This window comes from Triturus cristatus, chromosome 1_1 (assembly GCF_964204655.1).
Source record: "Triturus cristatus chromosome 1_1, aTriCri1.1, whole genome shotgun sequence".
NCBI classification, from domain to species: domain Eukaryota; kingdom Metazoa; phylum Chordata; class Amphibia; order Caudata; family Salamandridae; genus Triturus; species Triturus cristatus.
Window position 1 is genome coordinate 1,152,016,637 of NC_140579.1, and position 20,908 is coordinate 1,152,037,544.

Sequence of the window (20,908 nt, forward strand, 5' to 3'; positions counted from 1 at the left end):
GTATGCTAAACAAATCTAGTATTTGTCTATGTTGCATTGATCCACAATATATTTTATTATTTCATATGTTGCTGACTTGGTTCTTTGCAATAAAAGCATAAATAAAACAACAACAACAAAAAGCGGTGACATGTGTTGCTTTATTTGTGTGTTAAATTGATACTGATGAGGTAAAACATTTGCCCGGACAGTGTTAACCTGAGAACAAATGACAAAATAATGAAGTAATACCATCACAAAATGTGCTGCATTACACCGCTCAATTCGCCATTTTTGTTGCATATTTTAGTCAGATCTGCCGCATAATTTAATCGTCCGCTGCCACATAATTCCAGAGGCTCTGGTTATAGAGGAATGCATGGAGCACAAAGGGTGAAATTATTTGCCCAGAATCACAGAATGTGTTGAAGCCGGAAGCCACGACCAAAGCCCACGTTTCACGGATGGCGCATGGAGCACAAAGGGTGAAATGATTTGCCCAGAATCGCATGATGTGTTGAAGCGGGGACGCCGCGATCAAAGCCCACGTGTCACGGATGGCGCATGGAGCACAAAGGGTGAAATTATTTTCCCAGAATCACACGATGTGTTGAAGCGGGGAAGCCGCGACCAAAGCCCATGTTTCACGGATGGCGCATGCAGCACAAAGTGTGAAATTATTTGGCCAGAATCACACGATGTGTTGAAGCGGGGAAGTCGCGACCGAAGCCCACGTTTCACGGATGGCACATGGAGCACAAAGGGTGAAATTATTTGCCCAGAATCACACAATGTGTTGAAGCAGGGAAGCCGCGTCCAAAGCTCATGTTTCACGGATGGCGCATGGAGGCAGTCGGCCTCATCCCCCGTTGCAGGAAGTGCAGCGCCCCCTTCTTCTGGACAAGCACTGCGCTGGGATGCTCCTCTCTCTGCTTTGGGCGAGCGGCGGCGGCATTAGCAACGCTATTGTTTAACCAAACAGTTTGCAGCACTCACTCATGTATCTGAATGTGACCACCACCTCACCCTGCAATGACTTTAAATGCCACCTTGGTAAACACCTGTGGCATATACGCTTCTAAATTAGTGCAAAGGGTGAAAATATTTGCCCAGAATCACACGATGTGTTGAAGCGGGGAAGCCGCGACCAAAGCCCACGTTTCACAGATGACGCATGGAGCACAAAGGGTGAAATTATTTGCCCAGAATCACAGAATGTGTTGAATCGGGGAAGCTGCGACCAAAGCCCACGTTTCACGGATGGTGCATGGAGCACAAAGGCTGAAATTATTTGCCCAGAATCACACGATGTGTAAAAGCAGGGAAGCCGCGACCAAAGCCCACGTTTCTCAGATGGCGCATGGAGCATAAAGGGTGAAGTTATTTGCCCAGAATCACACGATGAGTAGAAGCGGGGAAGCCGCGACTAAAGCCCACGTTTCACGGATAGCGCATGGAGCACAAAGGGTGAAATGATTTGCCCAGAATCACACGATGTGTTGAAGCGGGGAAGCCGCGACCAAAGCCCACGTTTCACGGATGGCGCATGGAGCACAAAGGGTGAAATTATTTGGCCAGAATCACAAGATGTGTTGAAGCGGGAAAGCCGTGATCAAAGCCCACATTTCACGGATGGCGCATGGAGGCAGTCTGCCTCGTCCACCGTTGCAGGCAGAGCAGCGCCCCCCTCCTCTGGACAAGCGCTGCGCCGGGATGCTCCTCTCTCTGCTTTGGGCTAGCGGTGGCAGCATTAGCAACACTATTGTTTAATCAAACAGTTTGCAGCACTCACTCATGTATCTCAATGTGACCACCACCTCACCCCGCAATGACCTTAAATGCAACCTTGGTAAACACCTGTGGTATATACGCTTCCAAATTAGTGCAAAGGGTGAAATTATTTGCCCAATATCACACGATGTGTTGAAGCGGGGAAGCCGCGACCAAAGCCCACGTTTCATGGATGGCGCATGGAGCACAAAGGGTGAAATTATTTGCCCAGAATGTCACGATGTGTTGAAGCGGGGAAGCCGCGACCAAAGCCCACGTTTCACGGATGGCTCATGGAGTACAAAGGGTGTCATTATTTGCCCAGACTCACACAATGTGTTGAAGCGGGGGAAGTCCGCTGGCTGCGAAGCCCAGAATCACACGATGTGTTGAAGCGGGGAAGCAGCAATCAAAGCCACGTTTCACGGATGGCGCATGGAGCACAAAGGGTGAAATTATTTGCCCAGAATCACACGATGTGTTGAAGCGAGGAAGCTGTGACCAAAGCCCACGTTTCACAGATGGCGCATGGAGGCAGTCGGCCTCATCCCCCAGTGCAGGCAGAGCAGCGCCCCCCTCCTCTGGACAAGCGCTGTGCCGGGATGCTCCTCTATCTGCTTTGGACGAGCGGCGGCAGCATTAGCAACACTATTGTTTAACCAAACAGTTTGCAGCACTCACTCATGTATCTCAATGTGACCACCACCTCACCCCGCAATGACCTTAAATGCCACCTTGGTAAACACCTGTGGCATATACACTTCCAAATTAGTGCAAAGGGTGAAATTATTTACCCAGAATCACACGATGTGTTGAAGCGGGGAAGCTGCGACCAAAGCCCAAGTTTCACCGATGGGGCATTGAGCACAAAGGGTGAATTTATTTGCCCAGAATCACGATGTGTGGAAGCGGGGAAGCCGAGACCAAAGTCCACGTTTCTCGGATGGCGCATGGAGCACAAAGGGTGAAATTAGTTGCCCAGAATCACACAATGTGTTGAAGAGGGGAAGTCCACTGACTGCGAAGGCGCTACAAAACTGCCTCTGGGTGCGTTGTTTGTGTTTGCGGAGAGAACAAGTGGGAGAAGAGGAGGAAGTGCTGGGAACAGGTGCCCTCGGAATGCCTGTGCTTGTCTGCTTCACAGCCTTCATGAAGACTTCTCTTATTTGCTTGTTAAATAAACAAGCAGATAAGAAAAGTCTTCACGACAGCCGGGAAGCAGGCGAGCCAGTCCGGGTGGGCTGGACCAAAAAGCCAAAGGGAGGCAACCCAGAAATCTCATTTCCAATGGCAGGCCACCGTTTAGCATAAACGGTGACGCCAGCCAATGGAAATGAGGGGCGGGGCTTAAAGCCCTCTTCTGAAAGTCCTTGTAAGCAATAAATGTCGCCCAGCGAGCGGCGCGTGTGCGCAGCAACGCTAGGTGAGACCTAAAAAGTGGCCCACATTTGCATATTGCCTTTCCCCAAAACACTGTTTCGGTGAAGTTTTATAAATGCTTTAAAACAAGTGAGGCCATTTCTGCTCAGGCCCTTTGCCCATGCTCAGTGTGCACACACTAATTGGCTGGCCCAGCGAGAGAAAGGCAGTGACACCTCTGCCCGTTGATAAAAGGGAGGTAATGGACGCCCATCTGCCCCCAGAAATGAATGTGTCCTTGTGTAACGTAACTGGTGCTCATGTAAAGCGTTCTATTACCTTCGGTTCGAGTTCGCGCTATATAAATCTGCAAAAAAAAAGAAGGCGATTTAGGACCCCACCAGGCCGCTGGCGACCTCTGAACACACCAGACGCAGCTGAAATCGGCGCTCCAGGCTGCCAAAAAAGCAGCCCACAGCTGGAACGTGAATACCAGCCCCTCCGCCATTGCCTGAGTGCCCACCTTACCAATCCGACCCTGCTTCCGAACCTGGTTTGTCCAGACGCCATTATCGCATGTGGCATTTTACAATATTTGGATGGGGTAAGGACGCATCTGCCCGGTCGATGGCTGTAGATGCTCTCGACTGTTGACTACTAGGGTGACTAACTGGCATGGGTGCAAATTCAGGACGGTGAATGTAAAAATTCAGAACAAAGGGTCAAATTTCATGACAAAAATTCAGGACAGGAACTCAAAATTCAGGACAAAAGGTAAGTTTTACAGACACATCAGAAGAGGTTGCGCAATAGTATATAAGTAAGTAAATAGACAGCCACTTAAGTACAAGTGAAAAGAAGTTAATATTAGGTTGACTAACAATAAGGTGTGGCTGGGCATCTTGCGCAAACCTAGTAAATATTCCCACAGTGACTGCACGTTTATCCAATTCCGTGGTGCTTCAAGGGAGAGAAGGGCCTCCTACGCTCTCACAGTGGCTGAGAAAACCCAGTCTTTACAATATATAGAAAGTCCCGAGCAACCAACTCCAATAACAATCTTATGAAAACAAATACATTCAAATCTTCTTGGATTCAGGTTGATTTATTCTTTCAATCCATATTCTTTAGTAATCCCCTTTAGCCAACATGTGTTTTGTCAGGTAGATGTGTGAACATCACTGACTTCATCAGGGCTCATTTATTGTATCGTCACAAATATTTTAACAAATATTCCTAAGAGGTAGTACCTGCATGTAGGAGAGTACTCCTTGGACTGTCCATCCCGGCATGGTTTCTTAATATTAGGTTGAGACAATTGTGAACCTCATGTTTTTTCAGTATGCGCGCAGCTTTGAGAAAATGTGCAGGTCTTTTTGTGGTAACAAATCTGCCCGTCTGGCCCCCCCCCCCCCACCTTTCCAGTCTCCTAGGAAAGCGCCCCATGCACTGTCCGGCCAGTCGGGCCAGGCTACCACCCTCCAATGGCTCCCCTCCTCTTCACATGGACCCTCTCTCATGTGTATTTAATTTCTTTTATAGTGCTACTCATCCCAAGTAAGTAGGATCTGGTGTCGGAGTGCTTTACATCACACACATTATATAGAGACAATGACTCATATAAATGTGAAAGTCAATCTATAGGAAATTTACTTAAGATAATGGGGGCTACAAGGTGTTATCATTCTTTCATCCATCATTCAGTCTTTCACCATTCATTCTGTCCTTCCATCTGCGTGCCCGTCCATATCAATACTCAACCATTTGCAAACCTATCGATCATCTATCATTCCATCCATCCATCATTCCACTCATCCACCCTTTCACTCATCCATCCCTCATTCATCCTTTCACCTTATCCATCTGTACACTCATCCATCCACACTTCCACTCATCCATCCATTCACTTATCCATCCAGCCATCTACCCTTTCACCCATCCAGCCATCCTTTCACTTACTCATTCATCCACCCAGTCACTTATCCTTCCACCCTTTCACTCATCCATCCCTCCATTCATCCTTTCACCTTATCTATCCTTGCGCTCATCCAGCCATCTACCCTTTCACCCATCCAGCCATCCTTTCACTTACTCATTCATCCACCCATTCACCCTTTCAGCCATCCATCCATCCTCCCTTTCTCTCTCCATCCCTCTTTCATTTAGCCAACCACCCTTTCATCCACCCATCCATCTACTCATCCATTCATGAATCCATCCATTGACCCTATCACTCATCCACCCTTTCACTCATCCATCCATCCTTTCTCTCAGACATCCACCCTTTCACTACTTCACTCATCCATCCACCCTTTCTCTCATTCATCCATCCTTTTACCTGACCATCTACCCTTCCACCCATACATTCATCTATTACCTTTTCTCTCCTCCATCCTTCCACTCACTGATCTGTCCATCCTTTCACTCATTATCCATCCGTACATCCATTCACCCTTTCACTAATCCACCCAGCCATCCCTTCACTTACACACCTTTCCACATTAATTATGAGCTGAGTTGCAGACAGAAGAGGCCCATAAAAGACTTCACCCCTGCTGTAGTTCCTAAAGCAAGGGGTGGGGTGGGAGAGGGCTCACTATGCCCCTGTACATAGAGAATCCAAACAAGTGGAAGTCATGACTCATTTATGATGCACAGTGCCACTGTGACATGGTGTTGTTTCCAGGGCTTTAAGTGGGATGAAAAAACTAGGGGGTCTCTCCAAAGGGAATGTTCGATGTAATTAAGGGCGTGGCTTAAAACACCTAAGCTAAAAATCTATGCTAAGAAAAGTGGGCCGCCAGAACTATTGGCTTTGTCAATGGTTGCTAATTGCATAAAATAAAAAAAGCAGCAACCATGGCTTTGTTGAATAATAACATTGAAAATGCCTCAGTTTTAAAATGATGAGACAGTGAAAGACCCATAACCCTTTTTTTTATTTTTATTTCACCACCTTTTCATGAACTGGAGTCTCACATAGCAGCATGGGCGTTTTTGTTCCTTTCTTTCACCTGACTGAATGTCCTGCCCTAGACTGAGACAGGAGGAGGCCCACCGCATGCAGTAAGAGCACAGACTGGCCCATTGTCATTCTGTATGTGGCAATCAGCCACAGACAGAATGACAATGGGCGGGGTGGGGCTGCTCTTGTGCTTCACAGATGAGCGCCCCATCAGGGAGCTGAGGCCTCTCACAGGGAACAGCTGTGTTCCCTGCAAAGCCCAAAATTACGGACAAAAGGCGTCCGTAAAGGGGATCCTCACGGACAACGGACGTGAGGTCCAATTTACGGACGGTCCGTGAAATTTACAGACGGTTGGTCACCCTATTGAGTACTGGCACAAAGAATCCTACACTTGACACTCAGACACACTTTGGAGGGGGTGGAAAGGTGTAAATATTGTTTCCTTGAGGATCGAGCACTGTTAGGTTCTGATTTGGGAACCTAAACTGCAGAATTAACTTTGCACATTGATACCTAAGTACCCTGGGCTGCTCCTGGCAACCAGAACTGTAGCATGGGCTACTGTGGGCAGGCAAAGCACCTCGAGCCTGGCCTCCCTGCCTGACATTACTAGACAATCATCTTTAATCTCTCAGCCTTTTAATAGGATTTCCTTCTGTCACGTGGGGAGATTTAGGAAAACTGACAATCTCAAGTAAGAGCCGGTGTTATCCACTGCCAATTAAGGTAACAGGAGAGGAGGTTGGAGAGATGCGCAGGGCAGCCGCACTTTCCTAGCAGCCAGCATCCAGCAATCTTTTCCATCCCTTTGGTTGATCCACCCTCTCGTCGCCATTTCTTCCTCTGTGGGCTCCCCACTGGAGGGGTTTCCTGAAAGGGAAGACCTGGAGCAGGAGGACACCGACAGCATGGGGAGCGGCGCCAGTGCAGAGGACAAAGAGCTTGCAAAGAGGTCAAAGGAGCTGGAGAAAAAGCTGCAGGAAGATGCCGACAAGGATGCCAAGACAGTCAAGCTCTTACTTCTTGGTAAGCAAAGCCGGACACACAGCCCTTGCACCTTTATGAAAGGATGACCCTTCAGTTCAGCTGAAAAGCGCAAAACCAACCACTCAATTGAACTGAAAGTTCAAAACCAACCTCCTCACAAACTCCCCCAAAACAATCTGTCATACCTACGGAAACCCAAAAGCAACCATCACAAGAAACCCAAACTAAAACCTCAATCTAGAACCTAGACAGGTCAGCTCAAAGTAAACCTTCCAGTTCTATTGAAATGCTCCTAACCCATTGTTCTACCTCTTCTGAAAAAAAAACCAATCTAGCATCTTGGAACTGCCTAAAAACTACAGGCACCACCCTCCAAACTAGACTCTAGAAAACATAAAATCTGTTTATCAGCCTATCTGTAGAGTCACCTTCCCAACAAATTAGTCGTACTAAAAAACAGACCATCATCAGGCTAGCAAAAACGGATACTTAAACACCATAAAGACCAACACTCATCTTTACTAAAAATACAAAACAATCTTGTACCAACTTTAAATCATATAAAAAAGCTAAAATCATTCCCTTGATTCTGCAGATAACCAACAACCTGTTGAAAAACATAAAACAAACGTAAATCACTGCCAACCCTAATGCCTTAAACCGACCATCTAACTCTAAATTCAACCATTCACCAGTTAATAAAAAAAACCTAACCAAAGCCTCAACCTTACTAAAAAACTAATAAAAACCCCATGCCAATCCTGTAATACAACAAAACAGAATTAATTCAGCTCTTCAACCCGGTGAAAAAGGAGCCAAACAAAACTGTAACACTGCAAAAGAAAATAGCACCAACTCCCTCCCCGACAGACAGCACAGTCTTCTAGTTCTTTTCAAAATTAAAACAAGCATTGGCATAGCCAATAGGTCTCTCCTTTGGGACTGTATAAGTGTTTAGCCATGCAACAGTTGATGTTGTTGCACCAGGGATAGTGTGCTGTTTAACTAAATACTTATAAGGTCCCAAAGGCGAGACCTATTGGCAATGCCAATGCTTGTTGTATTTGCATTCAGGGATCAAAGGGGCTATTTTGGTCCATTATAAGATCAAAACTACAAGTAGCAGAGGGTAAAGTAAAAACATGGACTGACCGAGCTATTCAAAGCATGGAGCTGGGAAAATGTGCGAGGTCTGTATAACCCCCCAAAACATAAATAAAACGTTTGCGAGGGCTTGCCTTTGTCCCTGGGATATTGTTCTGAAGGCCTTACCTCTCCATCATCGTGGTTACTATTTGCAGTGCTGCCTTGCCCAGTTAGTAGGCCGCTGCTAGCCGTGCGGGACTTTCCTCTGTAGTTCCCTAATGTGCCGTCTCCGCACCGCCCCCTCTGACGGCAGTCAATATTCCCCGTTCTCCCGGCCAGCCCCACTTCGCCGCACTCAATAGGTCTTTAATTACAGCCGGGCTCAGCACCGAAGTCCCTGGGGTTGGGGTCGGCGCGCGCGCACGCGCACTTGCATCGCTGTTCAGTCACCTCCTGGTGGCAGTCGTCCATCACCGCCTATCGCGACCTGCCAACATTTCAATTACAAGATAGGTAGTGTAATGGGGCGACGGAGTGCAACTGAGCCGGGGAGGTGCGGTGGGGGCTGGGCCATACTAGGCAAAGTTAAGTCGGGTTTCGGCTGGGAAGAACCGTTGGGCAAATAAGGGGCTTAGAGGCCCGTGTCAACGAGGAAGGGGAGATGGGAACGATTAAGGGTAATATTTAGTTAAGGTAACCATGCCAGGTAGACCAGATGGCTCCATGTCACCGGGACGCCGTTTTTCCATTTCGGGACCTTGCTGTTATATATCATTGTTATCAGGTGTGTTGATCCAAAGGGCTTGATTAAATTGAACCAAGACTACAACCCCCAGAATGCACTTGTACGTAAATGCAAAGTTTAGAAGTGCAAAAGTGGTATCTGGGAGACATGGAACCATTTGGCCACGATACCCATGCCAAAAACTGTAGTCTTGTTTATCCCATTATAAAACCAACACTGCACGGGATACAATGCTGCGGCCTGCCCAGGGAGTTTAACAGCCTAATGTTGCTGTAGTGAAAGCGACTGGTTTAAAATAACAGACTACAATGGTAAGTAAAAAAAAAAAAGCCCCCCACTTGAAACGCTGTGTCCTTGGTAACAAGCAGATATTTGAGACCTTGTGTATTCTGGTTGGAATTGTTTAACACAGCACTGCAAGGCTACTACTACAAGAGAAATGTTTTCAAAGGGAGCAAACTGCAAAGTCGCACCTTGTCCTGACAACATATTCGGCCAGCCCTGCTTTCCAGCCAATATGATTCTCATCCAAAAACGTAGTGGGCAGACGGGAGTAAAATGACTGCAATGAAAAAAAAGCCCCTCCTTGAAACGCTGTGTCCTTAGTAACAAGCGGATATGTGAGACCTTGTGTATTCTGGTTGAAATTGTTTAACAAAGCGTGGAGAAGTGTGGCTCAATGGCTAGAGCGGCAGACCCTGATGCAGAGGTCTGGCCCGGACCAGGGTTCAATTCCCGCCTCGGCGGGTCTTGGGCTCAATTTCCCTGGACCCAATAATTCTCGCCTCAGTGCCTATTCCAATCATGGGTCCCACTCTGCAACACTGGGCAATAGCTTGCTTAATCTCCACAACGGCCCCATAAGCGCTAGGATGCCTGGCTTCACCTTGGGGGTGCCCAGGAGTGGGCACTTCACAGGGAAAGGCCAGGAAGGGTTCCACAGCGGTATGTGCACAGCGCCTGAGAGACCCTTTCGGGGGTGTGCGGAGCGCTATATAAAAAAAAAAATGCACTACAGCACTGCAAGGCTACTACTACAAGAGAGATGTTTTCAAAGGGAGCAAACTGCAAAGTCACACCTTGTCCTGACAACATATTCAGCCAGCCCTGCTTTCCAGTCAACATGATTCTCATCCAAAAACGTAGTGGGCAGACGGGAGTAAAATGACTGCAGAGACGCTCGATTCCCAAAGCTCAAAACTGATTTGATACTGGATGCCTGTAGACGCTGAGGGCATGTACAGCGTTTATCTTGCGGGAGCGAGCAGCGGCAGGTGCTTTAATTGAAAACAGATGGCGCTCCCGCAAGGGAATCGCTATACATGCACGAGTACTCATTGGAAACAGTGCAGTACATGCACGCGTTTCCAAAAAAGTACGGCATGATTCCAAAAGGTCGCTCCGAATGCAGCGCTTGCGCGCTACGTAGGTGAGACCTAAAAACAGTACCACCTACTTTTACTGAAGCCAAAACAAAGCACCCATGTATTCTTTCCCTACCTGGGCTTCACTGTGTGGTGGGCCTATATGAGTGCTTCTGGTTCTGGCAGCCCTTAAGTGTTGTTTGGAACAACCGGCACATTAAATGATTGTTGTGTCACAGGAATGGAGCACAGATAAAGTCTCAGCTGACATGTTGAGTTCTGTAATGATATTAGCATTTTGTATCGCATGTTCTACCATCCTTATGGTAACCATACTGCTTCCTTAATCTAGGCATGCTTTCATCCCAACGGAATAAAACCCTTGCTTGGTTGTTTATGTTGTTTGATGGTGTTTGGTTGTATAAATTTAGCAGATAATTATTTCCAGGTTTAAAAGTGATTTACGCAAATTAGTGGACAATTAAAATGAGTTTATCAGGGAAAAGATCTTTGATGAGTCTCCGTGTGTAGATTGCACTTTAGGAAACATCGCTCACGACCCCCTAAACCAACCAAAAAATAAAAGAAATGAAAAGTCCTTCGGTACACGAAGTTCTTTCTACGCATGCATTAAACTCCATACTCGTGAGAGTATGGTATGTTTAAAGGTGCCTATGCCCCCAGGACAAGCTTCCTTGAAATGAATAGACAGTAGGGTGTGACAATTCCGAAGGGAGCACGCCGTTCTTTGAAGGGAGTCTGTACGTTTAAATGCACTCTCTGTAAGATGACGTCATCAAGCTTCGCCTCTGATGCATACAATGGGTGCAATATAAAGTCACATGTGGTTTGATAAATTACCAGGAACCTCCTACGTGTCCAAGCGCCGCACTGAGATTTAAATGAAGTGCCCGCGGGTTTCCTTCTGCCCGGAAGCACCGAGGTTCCGCCTGTGGGCCTGGGGGTGGAGAGCTGTGTGTACATCCTGGTGCTGCTTGGAGCACACACGCAGTATGATAGTCCAGACGGATGCAATATGTGCTGTATGCAGTGTATACTGCATGTACAAGAGATACCCGTAATTCCTGTGTGTGACCGGAGGTTTGCTATGATGTATGCATACATATGCTTGATATCATATTGTATGCATCATAAATTATGCAGTTTACATTCCCATGTGCTCAATGTATTGGTTGGACATATTAGATTATCTGCAGATGGACTGAGCTCCGGTACATACTGTATATGCTGTGTAATACACTACGGTTCCTTTGCCCACATGTATTTATTCTATGTGATCGGGGCTGATTTTGAATAACACGTGTATCTGGGTGGGATGACCGTCCAGGCTAACTAATTGTGTAGTAAGCTGAAGCTAAGGGATATTTTGGAAGACACCTACAGGTTCCATAATCTGTAAATACGGCAATCATGTCTACGCACAAGTGTGTTAGGTACAACGTTCAAATTCTAAATGATAGGTTGTGTGCATGTTCTGCTGGGGTAGGCTGCTGCCCTGGGTAAATGATGGCCTATTCTGGTCAAAAGAGAGGGTCAGATAAAATACAGACTTGCCCTTGCATCTATGAACCCTTTCCTCAGCAGAAACCCCCCATGAAGAGCTGTGTTAAGGTACAGCACTGGCTCTCTTGGGACATAAGGCTGTGTTAAGGCTAAACAGCACTAAAGAGAGGAGGCAGAGAGGACTGCACACCATTCTTGCTTTTAAGTTTGTTCCACAGAAATGTCTTATTTGTACAGCACTGTGCTGCGGTATTGCATACGTGATCCGATAGAGGTCTGGGCAACACGCTTGTCCAAGCATTGCCTCATCCGGCAATATCTTTGCCTGTTGCCTGTGTTGAGGTGCAACAAAGGCCTTGTCCTCAATCTCCAAGTAAGAGAGAGGTTCAGACTGCTGCAGCATCTCCCTAGTGCTGCACCTCAACGCATCCTGCACAAAGGTGCACCGTCCCATGTGTAGAGCATGTGGAGGTGCAGCACCACAGATGCAACAAAGGCCATGTCCTCAATCTCCAAGTAAGAGAGAGGTTCAGACTGCTGCAGCTTCTCCCTAGTGCTGCGCCTCAACGCATCCTGCACAAAGGTGCACCGTCCCATGTATAGAGCATGTGGAGGTGCAGCACCACAGATGCAACAAAGGCCATGTCCTCAATCTCTAAGTAAGAGAGAGGTTCAGACTGCTGCAGCTTCTCCCTAGTGCTGCGCCTCAACGCATCCTGCACAAAGGTGCACCGTCCTATGGGTAGAGCATGTGGAGGTGCAGCACCACAGATGCAACAAAGGCCATGTCATCAATCTCCAAGTAAGAGAGAGGTTCAGACTGCTGCAGCTTCTCCCTAGTGCTGCGCCTCAACGCATCCTGCACAAAGGTGCACCATCCCATGTGTAGAGAATGTTGAGGTGCAGCACCACAGATGCAACAAAGGCCTTGTCCTCAATCTCCAAGTAAGAGAGAGGTTCAGACTGCAGCAGCATCTCCCTAGTGCTGCACCTCAACGCATCCTGCACAAAGGTGCACCGTCCCATGTGTAGAGCATGTGGAGGTGCAGCACCACAGATGCAACAAAGGCCATGTCCTCAATCTCCAAGTAAGAGAGAGGTTCAGACTGCTGCAGCTTCTCCCTAGTGCTGCGCCTCAACGCATCCTGCACAAAGGTGCACCGTACTATGGGTAGAGCATGTGAAGGTGCAGCACCACAGATGCAACAAAGGCCATGTCATCAATCTCCAAGTAAGAGAGAGGTTCAGACTGCTGCAGCTTCTCCCTAGTGCTGCGCAACAACGCATCCTGCACAAAGGTGCACCATCTCACGTGTAGAGCATGTTGAGGTGCAGCACCACAGATGCAACAAAGGCCTTGTCCTCAATCTCCAAGTAAGAGAGAGGTTCAGACTGCTGCAGCTTCTCCCTAGTGCTGCGCCTCAACGCATCCTGCACAAAGGTGCACCGTCCCATGTGTAGAGCATGTGGAGGTGCAGCACCACAGATGCAACAAAGGCCATATCCTCAATCTCTAAGTAAGAGAGAGGTTCAGACTGCTGCAGCTTCTCCCCAGTGCTGCGCCTCAACGCATCCTGCACAAAGGTGCACCGTCCTATGGGTAGAGCATGTGGAGGTGCAGCACCACAGATGCAACAAAGGTCATGTCATCAATCTCCAAGTAAGAGAGAGGTTCAGACTGCTGCAGCTTCTCCCTAGTGCTGCGCATCAACGCATCCTGCACAAAGGTGCACCATCCCATGTGTAGAGCATGTTGAGGTGCAGCACCACAGATGCAACAAAGGCCTTGTCCTCAATCTCCAAGTAAGAGAGAGGTTCAGACTGCAGCAGCATCTCCCTAGTGCTGCACCTCAACGCATCCTGCACAAAGGTGCACCGTCCCATGTGTAGAGCATGTGGAGGTGCAGCACCACAGATGCAACAAAGGCCATGTCCTCAATCTCCAAGTAAGAGAGAGGTTCAGACTGCTGCAGCTTCTCCCTAGTGCTGCGCCTCAACGCATCCTGCACAAAGGTGCACCGTACTATGGGTAGAGCATGTGAAGGTGCAGCACCACAGATGCAACAAAGGCCATGTCATCAATCTCCAAGTAAGAGAGAGGTTCAGACTGCTGCAGCTTCTCCCTAGTGCTGCGCAACAACGCATCCTGCACAAAGGTGCACCATCTCACGTGTAGAGCATGTTGAGGTGCAGCACCACAGATGCAACAAAGGCCTTGTCCTCAATCTCCAAGTAAGAGAGAGGTTCAGACTGCTGCAGCTTCTCCCTAGTGCTGCGCCTCAACGCATCCTGCACAAAGGTGCACTGTCCCATGTGTAGAGCATGTGGAGGTGCAGCACCACAAATGCAACAAAGGCAATGTTCTCAATCTCCAAGTAAGAGAGAGGTTCAGACTGCTGCAGCTTCTCCCTACTGCTGCGCCTCAACGCATCCTGCACAAAGGTGCACCGTCCTATGGGTAGAGCATGTGGAGGTGCAGCACCACAGATGCAACAAAGGCCATGTCATCAATCTCCAAGTAAGAGAGAGGTTCAGACTACTGCAGCTTCTCCCTAGTGCTGCGCCTCAACGCATCCTGCACAAAGGTGCACCGTCCTATGGGTAGAGCATGTGGAGATGCAGCACCACAGATGCTCAAAGGCATGTCCTCAATCTCCAAGTAAGAGAGAGGTTCAGACTGCTGCAGATTCTCCCTAGTGCTGCGTCTCAACGCATCCTGCACAAAGGTGCACCGTCCCATGTGTAGAGCACGTTGAGGTGCAGCACCACAGATGCAACAAAGGCCATGTCCTCAATCTCCAAGTAAGAGAGAGGTTCAGACTGCTGCAGCTTCTCCCTACTGCTGCGCCTCAACGCAGCCTGCACAAAGGTGCACTGTCCCATGTGTAGAGCATGTTGAGGTGCAGCACCACAGATGCAACAAAGGCCATGTCCTCAATCTACAAGTAAGAGAGAGGTTCAGACTGCTGCAGCTTCTCCCTAGTGCTGCGTTTCAACTCATTCTGTACAAAGGTGCTCTGTCTCATGGGTAGAGCATGTTGAGGTGCAGCACCACAGATGCTCAAAGGCATGTCCTCAATCTCCAAGTAAGAGAGAGGTTCAGACTGCTGCAGATTCTCCCTAGTGCTGCGTCTCAACGCATCCTGCACAAAGGTGCACCGTCCCATGTGTAGAGCATGTTGAGGTGCAGCACCACAGATGCAACAAAGGCCATATCCTCAATCTCCAAGTAAGAGAGAGGTTCAGACTGCTGCAGCTTCTCCCTAGTGCTGCGCCTCAACGCATCCTGAACAAAGGTGCACCGTCCTATGGGTAGAGCATGTGGAGGTGCAGCACCACAGATGCAACCAAGGGCCATGTCCTCAATCTCCAAGTATGAGAGAGGTTCAGACTGCTGCAGCTTCTCCCTAGTGCTGCGCCTCAACGCATCCTGCACAAAGGTGCACCGTCCCATGTGTAGAGCATGTGGAGGTGCAGCACCACAGATGCAACAAAGGCCATGTCCTCAATCTCTAAGTAAGAGAGAGGTTCAGACTGCTGCAGCTTCTCCCTAGTGCTGCGCCTCAACGCATCCTGCACAAAGGTACACCGTCCTATGGGTAGAGCATGTGGAGGTGCAGCACCACAGATGCAACAAAGGCCATGTCATCAATCTCCAAGTAAGAGAGAGGTTCAGACTGCTGCAGCTTCTCCCTAGTGCTGCGCCTCAACGCATCCTGCACAAAGGTGCACCATCCCATGTGTAGAGCATGTTGAGGTGCAGCACCACAGATGCAACAAAGGCCTTGTCCTCAATCTCCAAGTAAGAGAGAGGTTCAGACTGCAGCAGCATCTCCCTAGTGCTGCACCTCAACGCATCCTGCACAAAGGTGCACCGTCCCATGTGTAGAGCATGTGGAGGTGCAGCACCACAGATGCAACAAAGGCCATGTCCTCAATCTCCAAGTAAGAGAGAGGTTCAGACTGCTGCAGCTTCTCCCTAGTGCTGCGCCTCAACGCATCCTGCACAAAGGTGCACCGTACTATGGGTAGAGCATGTGAAGGTGCAGCACCACAGATGCAACAAAGGCCATGTCATCAATCTCCAAGTAAGAGAGAGGTTCAGACTGCTGCAGCTTCTCCCTAGTGCTGCGCAACAACGCATCCTGCACAAAGGTGCACCATCTCACGTGTAGAGCATGTTGAGGTGCAGCACCACAGATGCAACAAAGGCCTTGTCCTCAATCTCCAAGTAAGAGAGAGGTTCAGACTGCTGCAGCTTCTCCCTAGTGCTGCGCCTCAACGCATCCTGCACAAAGGTGCATTGTCCCATGTGTAGAGCATGTGGAGGTGCAGCACCACAAATGCAACAAAGGCAATGTTCTCAATCTCCAAGTAAGAGAGAGGTTCAGACTGCTGCAGCTTCTCCCTACTGCTGCGCCTCAACGCATCCTGCACAAAGGTGCACCGTCCTATGGGTAGAGCATGTGGAGGTGCAGCACCACAGATGCAACAAAGGCCATGTCATCAATCTCCAAGTAAGAGAGAGGTTCAGACTACTGCAGCTTCTCCCTAGTGCTGCGCCTCAACGCATCCTGCACAAAGGTGCACCGTCCTATGGGTAGAGCATGTGGAGATGCAGCACCACAGATGCTCAAAGGCATGTCCTCAATCTCCAAGTAAGAGAGAGGTTCAGACTGCTGCAGATTCTCCCTAGTGCTGCGTCTCAACGCATCCTGCACAAAGGTGCACCGTCCCATGTGTAGAGCACGTTGAGGTGCAGCACCACAGATGCAACAAAGGCCATGTCCTCAATCTCCAAGTAAGAGAGAGGTTCAGACTGCTGCAGCTTCTCCCTACTGCTGCGCCTCAACGCAGCCTGCACAAAGGTGCACTGTCCCATGTGTAGAGCATGTTGAGGTGCAGCACCACAGATGCAACAAAGGCCATGTCCTCAATCTACAAGTAAGAGAGAGGTTCAGACTGCTGCAGCTTCTCCCTAGTGCTGCGTTTCAACTCATTCTGTACAAAGGTGCTCTGTCTCATGGGTAGAGCATGTTGAGGTGCAGCACCACAGATGCTCAAAGGCATGTCCTCAATCTCCAAGTAAGAGAGAGGTTCAGACTGCTGCAGATTCTCCCTAGTGCTGCGTCTCAACGCATCCTGCACAAAGGTGCACCGTCCCATGTGTAGAGCATGTTGAGGTGCAGCACCGCAGATGCAACAAAGGCCATATCCTCAATCTCCAAGTAAGAGAGAGGTTCAGACTGCTGCAGCTTCTCCCTAGTGCTGCGCCTCAACGCATCCTGGACAAAGGTGCACCGTCCTATGGGTAGAGCATGTGGAGGTGCAGCACCACAGATGCAACCAAGGGCCATGTCCTCAATCTCCAAGTATGAGAGAGGTTCAGACTGCTGCAGCTTCTCCCTAGTGCTGCGTCTCAATGCATCCTGCACAAAGGTGCACCGTCCCATGTGTAGAGCATGTTGAGGTGCAGCACCACCGATGCAACAAAGGCCATGTCCTCAATCTCCAAGTAAGAGAGAGGTTCAGACTGCTGTAGTTTCTCCCTAGTGCTGCGCCTCAACGCATCCTGCACAAAGGTGCACCGTCCTATGGGTAGAGCATGTGGAGGTGCAGCACAACAGATGCAACAAAGGCCATGCCCTCAATCTCCAAGTAAGAGAGAGGTTCAGACTGCTGCAGCTTCTTCCTACTGCTGCATCTCAAGCATCCTGCACAAAGGTGCTCTGTCCCATAGGTAAAACATGTTGAGGAGGCAGCACCACAGATGCTCAAAGGCCATGTCCTCAATCTCCAAGTGAGTGAGAGGTTCAGACTGCTGCAGCTTCTCCCTAGTGCTGCACCTCAATGCATCCTTCACAAAGGTGCACCGTCCCATGGGTAGAGCATGTTGAGGTGCAGCACCACAGATGCTCAAAGGCCATGTCCTCAATCTCCAAGTAAGAGAGAGGTTCAGACTGCTGCAGATTCTCCCTAGTGCTGCGTCTCAACGCATCCTGCACAAAGGTGCACCGTCCTATGGGTAGAGCATGTGGAGGTGCGGCACCACAGATGCAACAAAGGCCATGTCCTCAATCTCCAAGTAAGAGAGAGGTTCAGACTGCTGCAGCTTCTCCCTACTGGTGCGTCTCAACGCATCCTGCACAAAGGTGCACCGTCCCATGTGTAGAGCATGTTGAGGTGCAGCACCACAGGTGCAACAAAGGCCATGATCTCAATCTCCAAGAAAGAGAGAGTTCAGACTGCTGCAGCTTCTCCCTAGTGCTGCACCTCAACACATCCTGCACAAAGGTGCACTGTCCCATGTGTAGAGCATGTTGAGGTGCAGCACCACAGATGCAACAAAGGCCTTGTCCTCAATCTCCAAGTAAGAGAGAGGTTCAGACGGCTGCAGCTTCTCCCTAGTGCTGCACCTCAACGCATCCTGCACAAAGGTGCACCGTCCCATGGGTAGAGCATGTTGAGGTGCAGCACCACAGATGCTCAAAGGCCATGTCCTCAATCTCTAGGTAAGAGAGAGGTTCAGACTGCTGCAGATTCTCCCTAGTGCTGCGTCTCAACGCATCCTGCACAAAGGTGCACCGTCCTATGGGTAGAGCATGTGGAGGTGCGGCACCACAGATGCAACAAAGGCCATGTCCTCAATCTCCAAGTAAGAGAGAGGTTCAGACTGCTGCAGCTTCTCCCTACTGGTGCGTCTCAACGCATCCTGCACAAAGGTGCACCGTCCCATGTGTAGAGCATGTTGAGGTGCAGCACCACAGGTGCAACAAAGGCCATGATCTCAATCTCCAAGAAAGAGAGAGTTCAGACTGCTGCAGCTTCTCCCTAGTGCTGCACCTCAACACATCCTGCACAAAGCTGCACCATCCCATGTGCAGAGCATGTTGAGGTGCATCACCACATATGGAACAATGGCCTTGTCCTCAATCTCCAAGTAAGAGAGAGGTTCAACATTACCCCTCCTGTGTGGCTTGTTGAGGTTCAGTACCCTCCTGTAAGGTGTGTTGTGGGGTATTCCCCTCCTGTGTGGAGTGTTGGGGTTTAGTACCCTCATGTATGGCATGTTAAGGTTCAGGACCCTGCTGTGTGGCGTGTTGAAGTTTAGTACCCACATGTATGGCGTGTTGAGGTACAGGACCCTGCTGTGTGGCATGTTGAGGTTTAGTACCCTCATGTATGGCGTGTTAAGGTTCAGGACCCTCCTGTGTGGCGTGTAAGGTACAGTACAATGCTGTGTGGCGTGTTGAGGTACAGTAGTAAATCTCCTGTAGGGCATTTTGAGGTACAGCAGTGCCCCTCCTGTGTGGTGTGTTGGGGTACACCCTCAGGAGGGATACAGAGATGGGGCCCTCTCACCGCGTAGGCCCATGGGACCCGGGGACACCCACCTCAGACATGCCGCGGTAAGAATAGACCAGGATTAGCCCCAACAGATGGCCTCATTAGTTAGATGGCTTCCTAAGTGAGTTTCCGTCCAAGGTGATAATATCTCCAAATCCTCTGGGTGTCATCCATGTCATCAGTGCTTACAAAACAGGCTAAAACGTGAAAGGTGGCGGCTGCAGTAGCAGAAAGCAGGGTTCTCCTGTGGGAGGCAGAGCTACACGAAGCAGAGAAGAAGATGGCACATTGGAAGTAGGACCGCACATGATGCCAGAGCAGGGCTTCCCTATGGGAGGCAGGACTGCACATGATGCCAGAGTAGGGCAGACCTATGGGAGGCAGTAATGCACATGATGCCGGAGCAGGGCAGACCTGTGGGAGGCAGGACTGCACATGATGCAAGAGCAGGGCAGACCTATGGGAGGCAGTACTGCACATGATACAGATAGTAGGACTCCACTATGGGAAACAGTACTGCACTTGATGCCGAAGCAGGGGATGCATATGGGAGGCAGGAATGCACATGATGCCAGAGCAGGGAAGACTTATGGGAAGCAGTACTGCACATGATGCCAGAGTAGGGCATACCTATGGGAGACAGTACTCCACATGCTGCAGATAGTAGGGCTCCCCTGTGGGAAACAGTACTGCACATGATGCTGGAGCAGAACATACCTATGGGAGGCAGTACTGACGCTGATGCCAGAGCAGGGCATACCTATGGGAGGCAGTACTGCACATGATGCAGATAGTAGGGCTCCCCTATGGTAAACAGAACTGAACATGATGCAGAGAGCAGGACCCCAACCTTTTGGAGACAGAGCTGCACACTAGCAGAAAGCAGGGCCTCACTATGGGGGAACAGAAATGCATGTGATGCAGGTACCAGAATTTACCTATGGGAAACAGATGTGTCTATAGTTCAGACAGCAGGGCCCGTCCAACTGGAGACAGTACTGCACACTAAGGAGAACAGAACCCCCGCTATGGAAGACAGAACTGCACATGAAGCACAGAGCACAGCTTACCTATAAGTTCACATGATGCAGAAAACAGGGCCTACCTTTTGGGAACCGGAACTGTCCATGGTGTGGAGAACAGCACTTATTTACATACATTTCCAAGGTGCATAGAGCAGGACCCTCACTGTGACAGACAGATTTGCACGTAAATAAAATCCAGAGTTTGCCCTATGGGAGACAAAACTGAACAGTAAGCTAGAAACCTCAGAACTGCATGGGAGAACATATGCAGGTATATGGATGAACGACTGCACTTTGAGCTGAGAGCAGGGTCCACCTTATGGGAGACAGAACTTCACATAAAGCATAGGAGCGAAGAACAGGGCTTGAATATGAGAGACAGAACTGCTCATAAAGCAGGGAAGGCTAACCCTACTGGAGACATACATTTGCATGATGCTGACAGTAAAGTCCGCCTTAGGAAAACAGAATGTCATATGAAGACATTGCCAGGATTTGCCAGAATGGCAACAGTCCTGCACAAGAAACTGAGAGCAAACCTCACCTATGGGACACAGAACAACACTTGGGGCAGAAAGCAGACTGTGCCCTATGGAAGATAGATCAATGTATACAAAAAAATTGAGGGCTGTTAGGCTTGAATTAATCTCAACCACTGGTAATTACTCGGGCCACATCCCAGTCCATTGTTATTATGCACACCATGCCACCTCAGTTTGCACCCAGCTATAAGTAAATCAGTCTTGACACTGCT

General features: G+C 49.1%; 1 protein-coding gene across 3 annotated transcripts in view; it reads left to right on the forward strand.

Annotated features, from left to right (window-relative positions):
• LOC146871765 (guanine nucleotide-binding protein G(t) subunit alpha-2) overlaps nucleotides 1-20,908 on the forward strand; it is a 253,477-nt gene that overhangs the window by 12,004 nt on the left and 220,565 nt on the right. For 2 of the 3 annotated variants that reach the window (XM_085651289.1, XM_085651286.1), the window contains exon 1: nucleotides 6,803-7,102. The exons of the other annotated variant lie outside the window; for it this stretch is intronic. In XM_085651289.1, coding sequence (XP_085507415.1) covers nucleotides 6,985-7,102 — 118 coding nt within the window. In that variant the 5' untranslated portion in view covers nucleotides 6,803-6,984. Of the gene's footprint in view, nucleotides 1-6,802; nucleotides 7,103-20,908 lie in introns of those variants that run through there. 3 annotated transcript variants of the gene reach the window in all.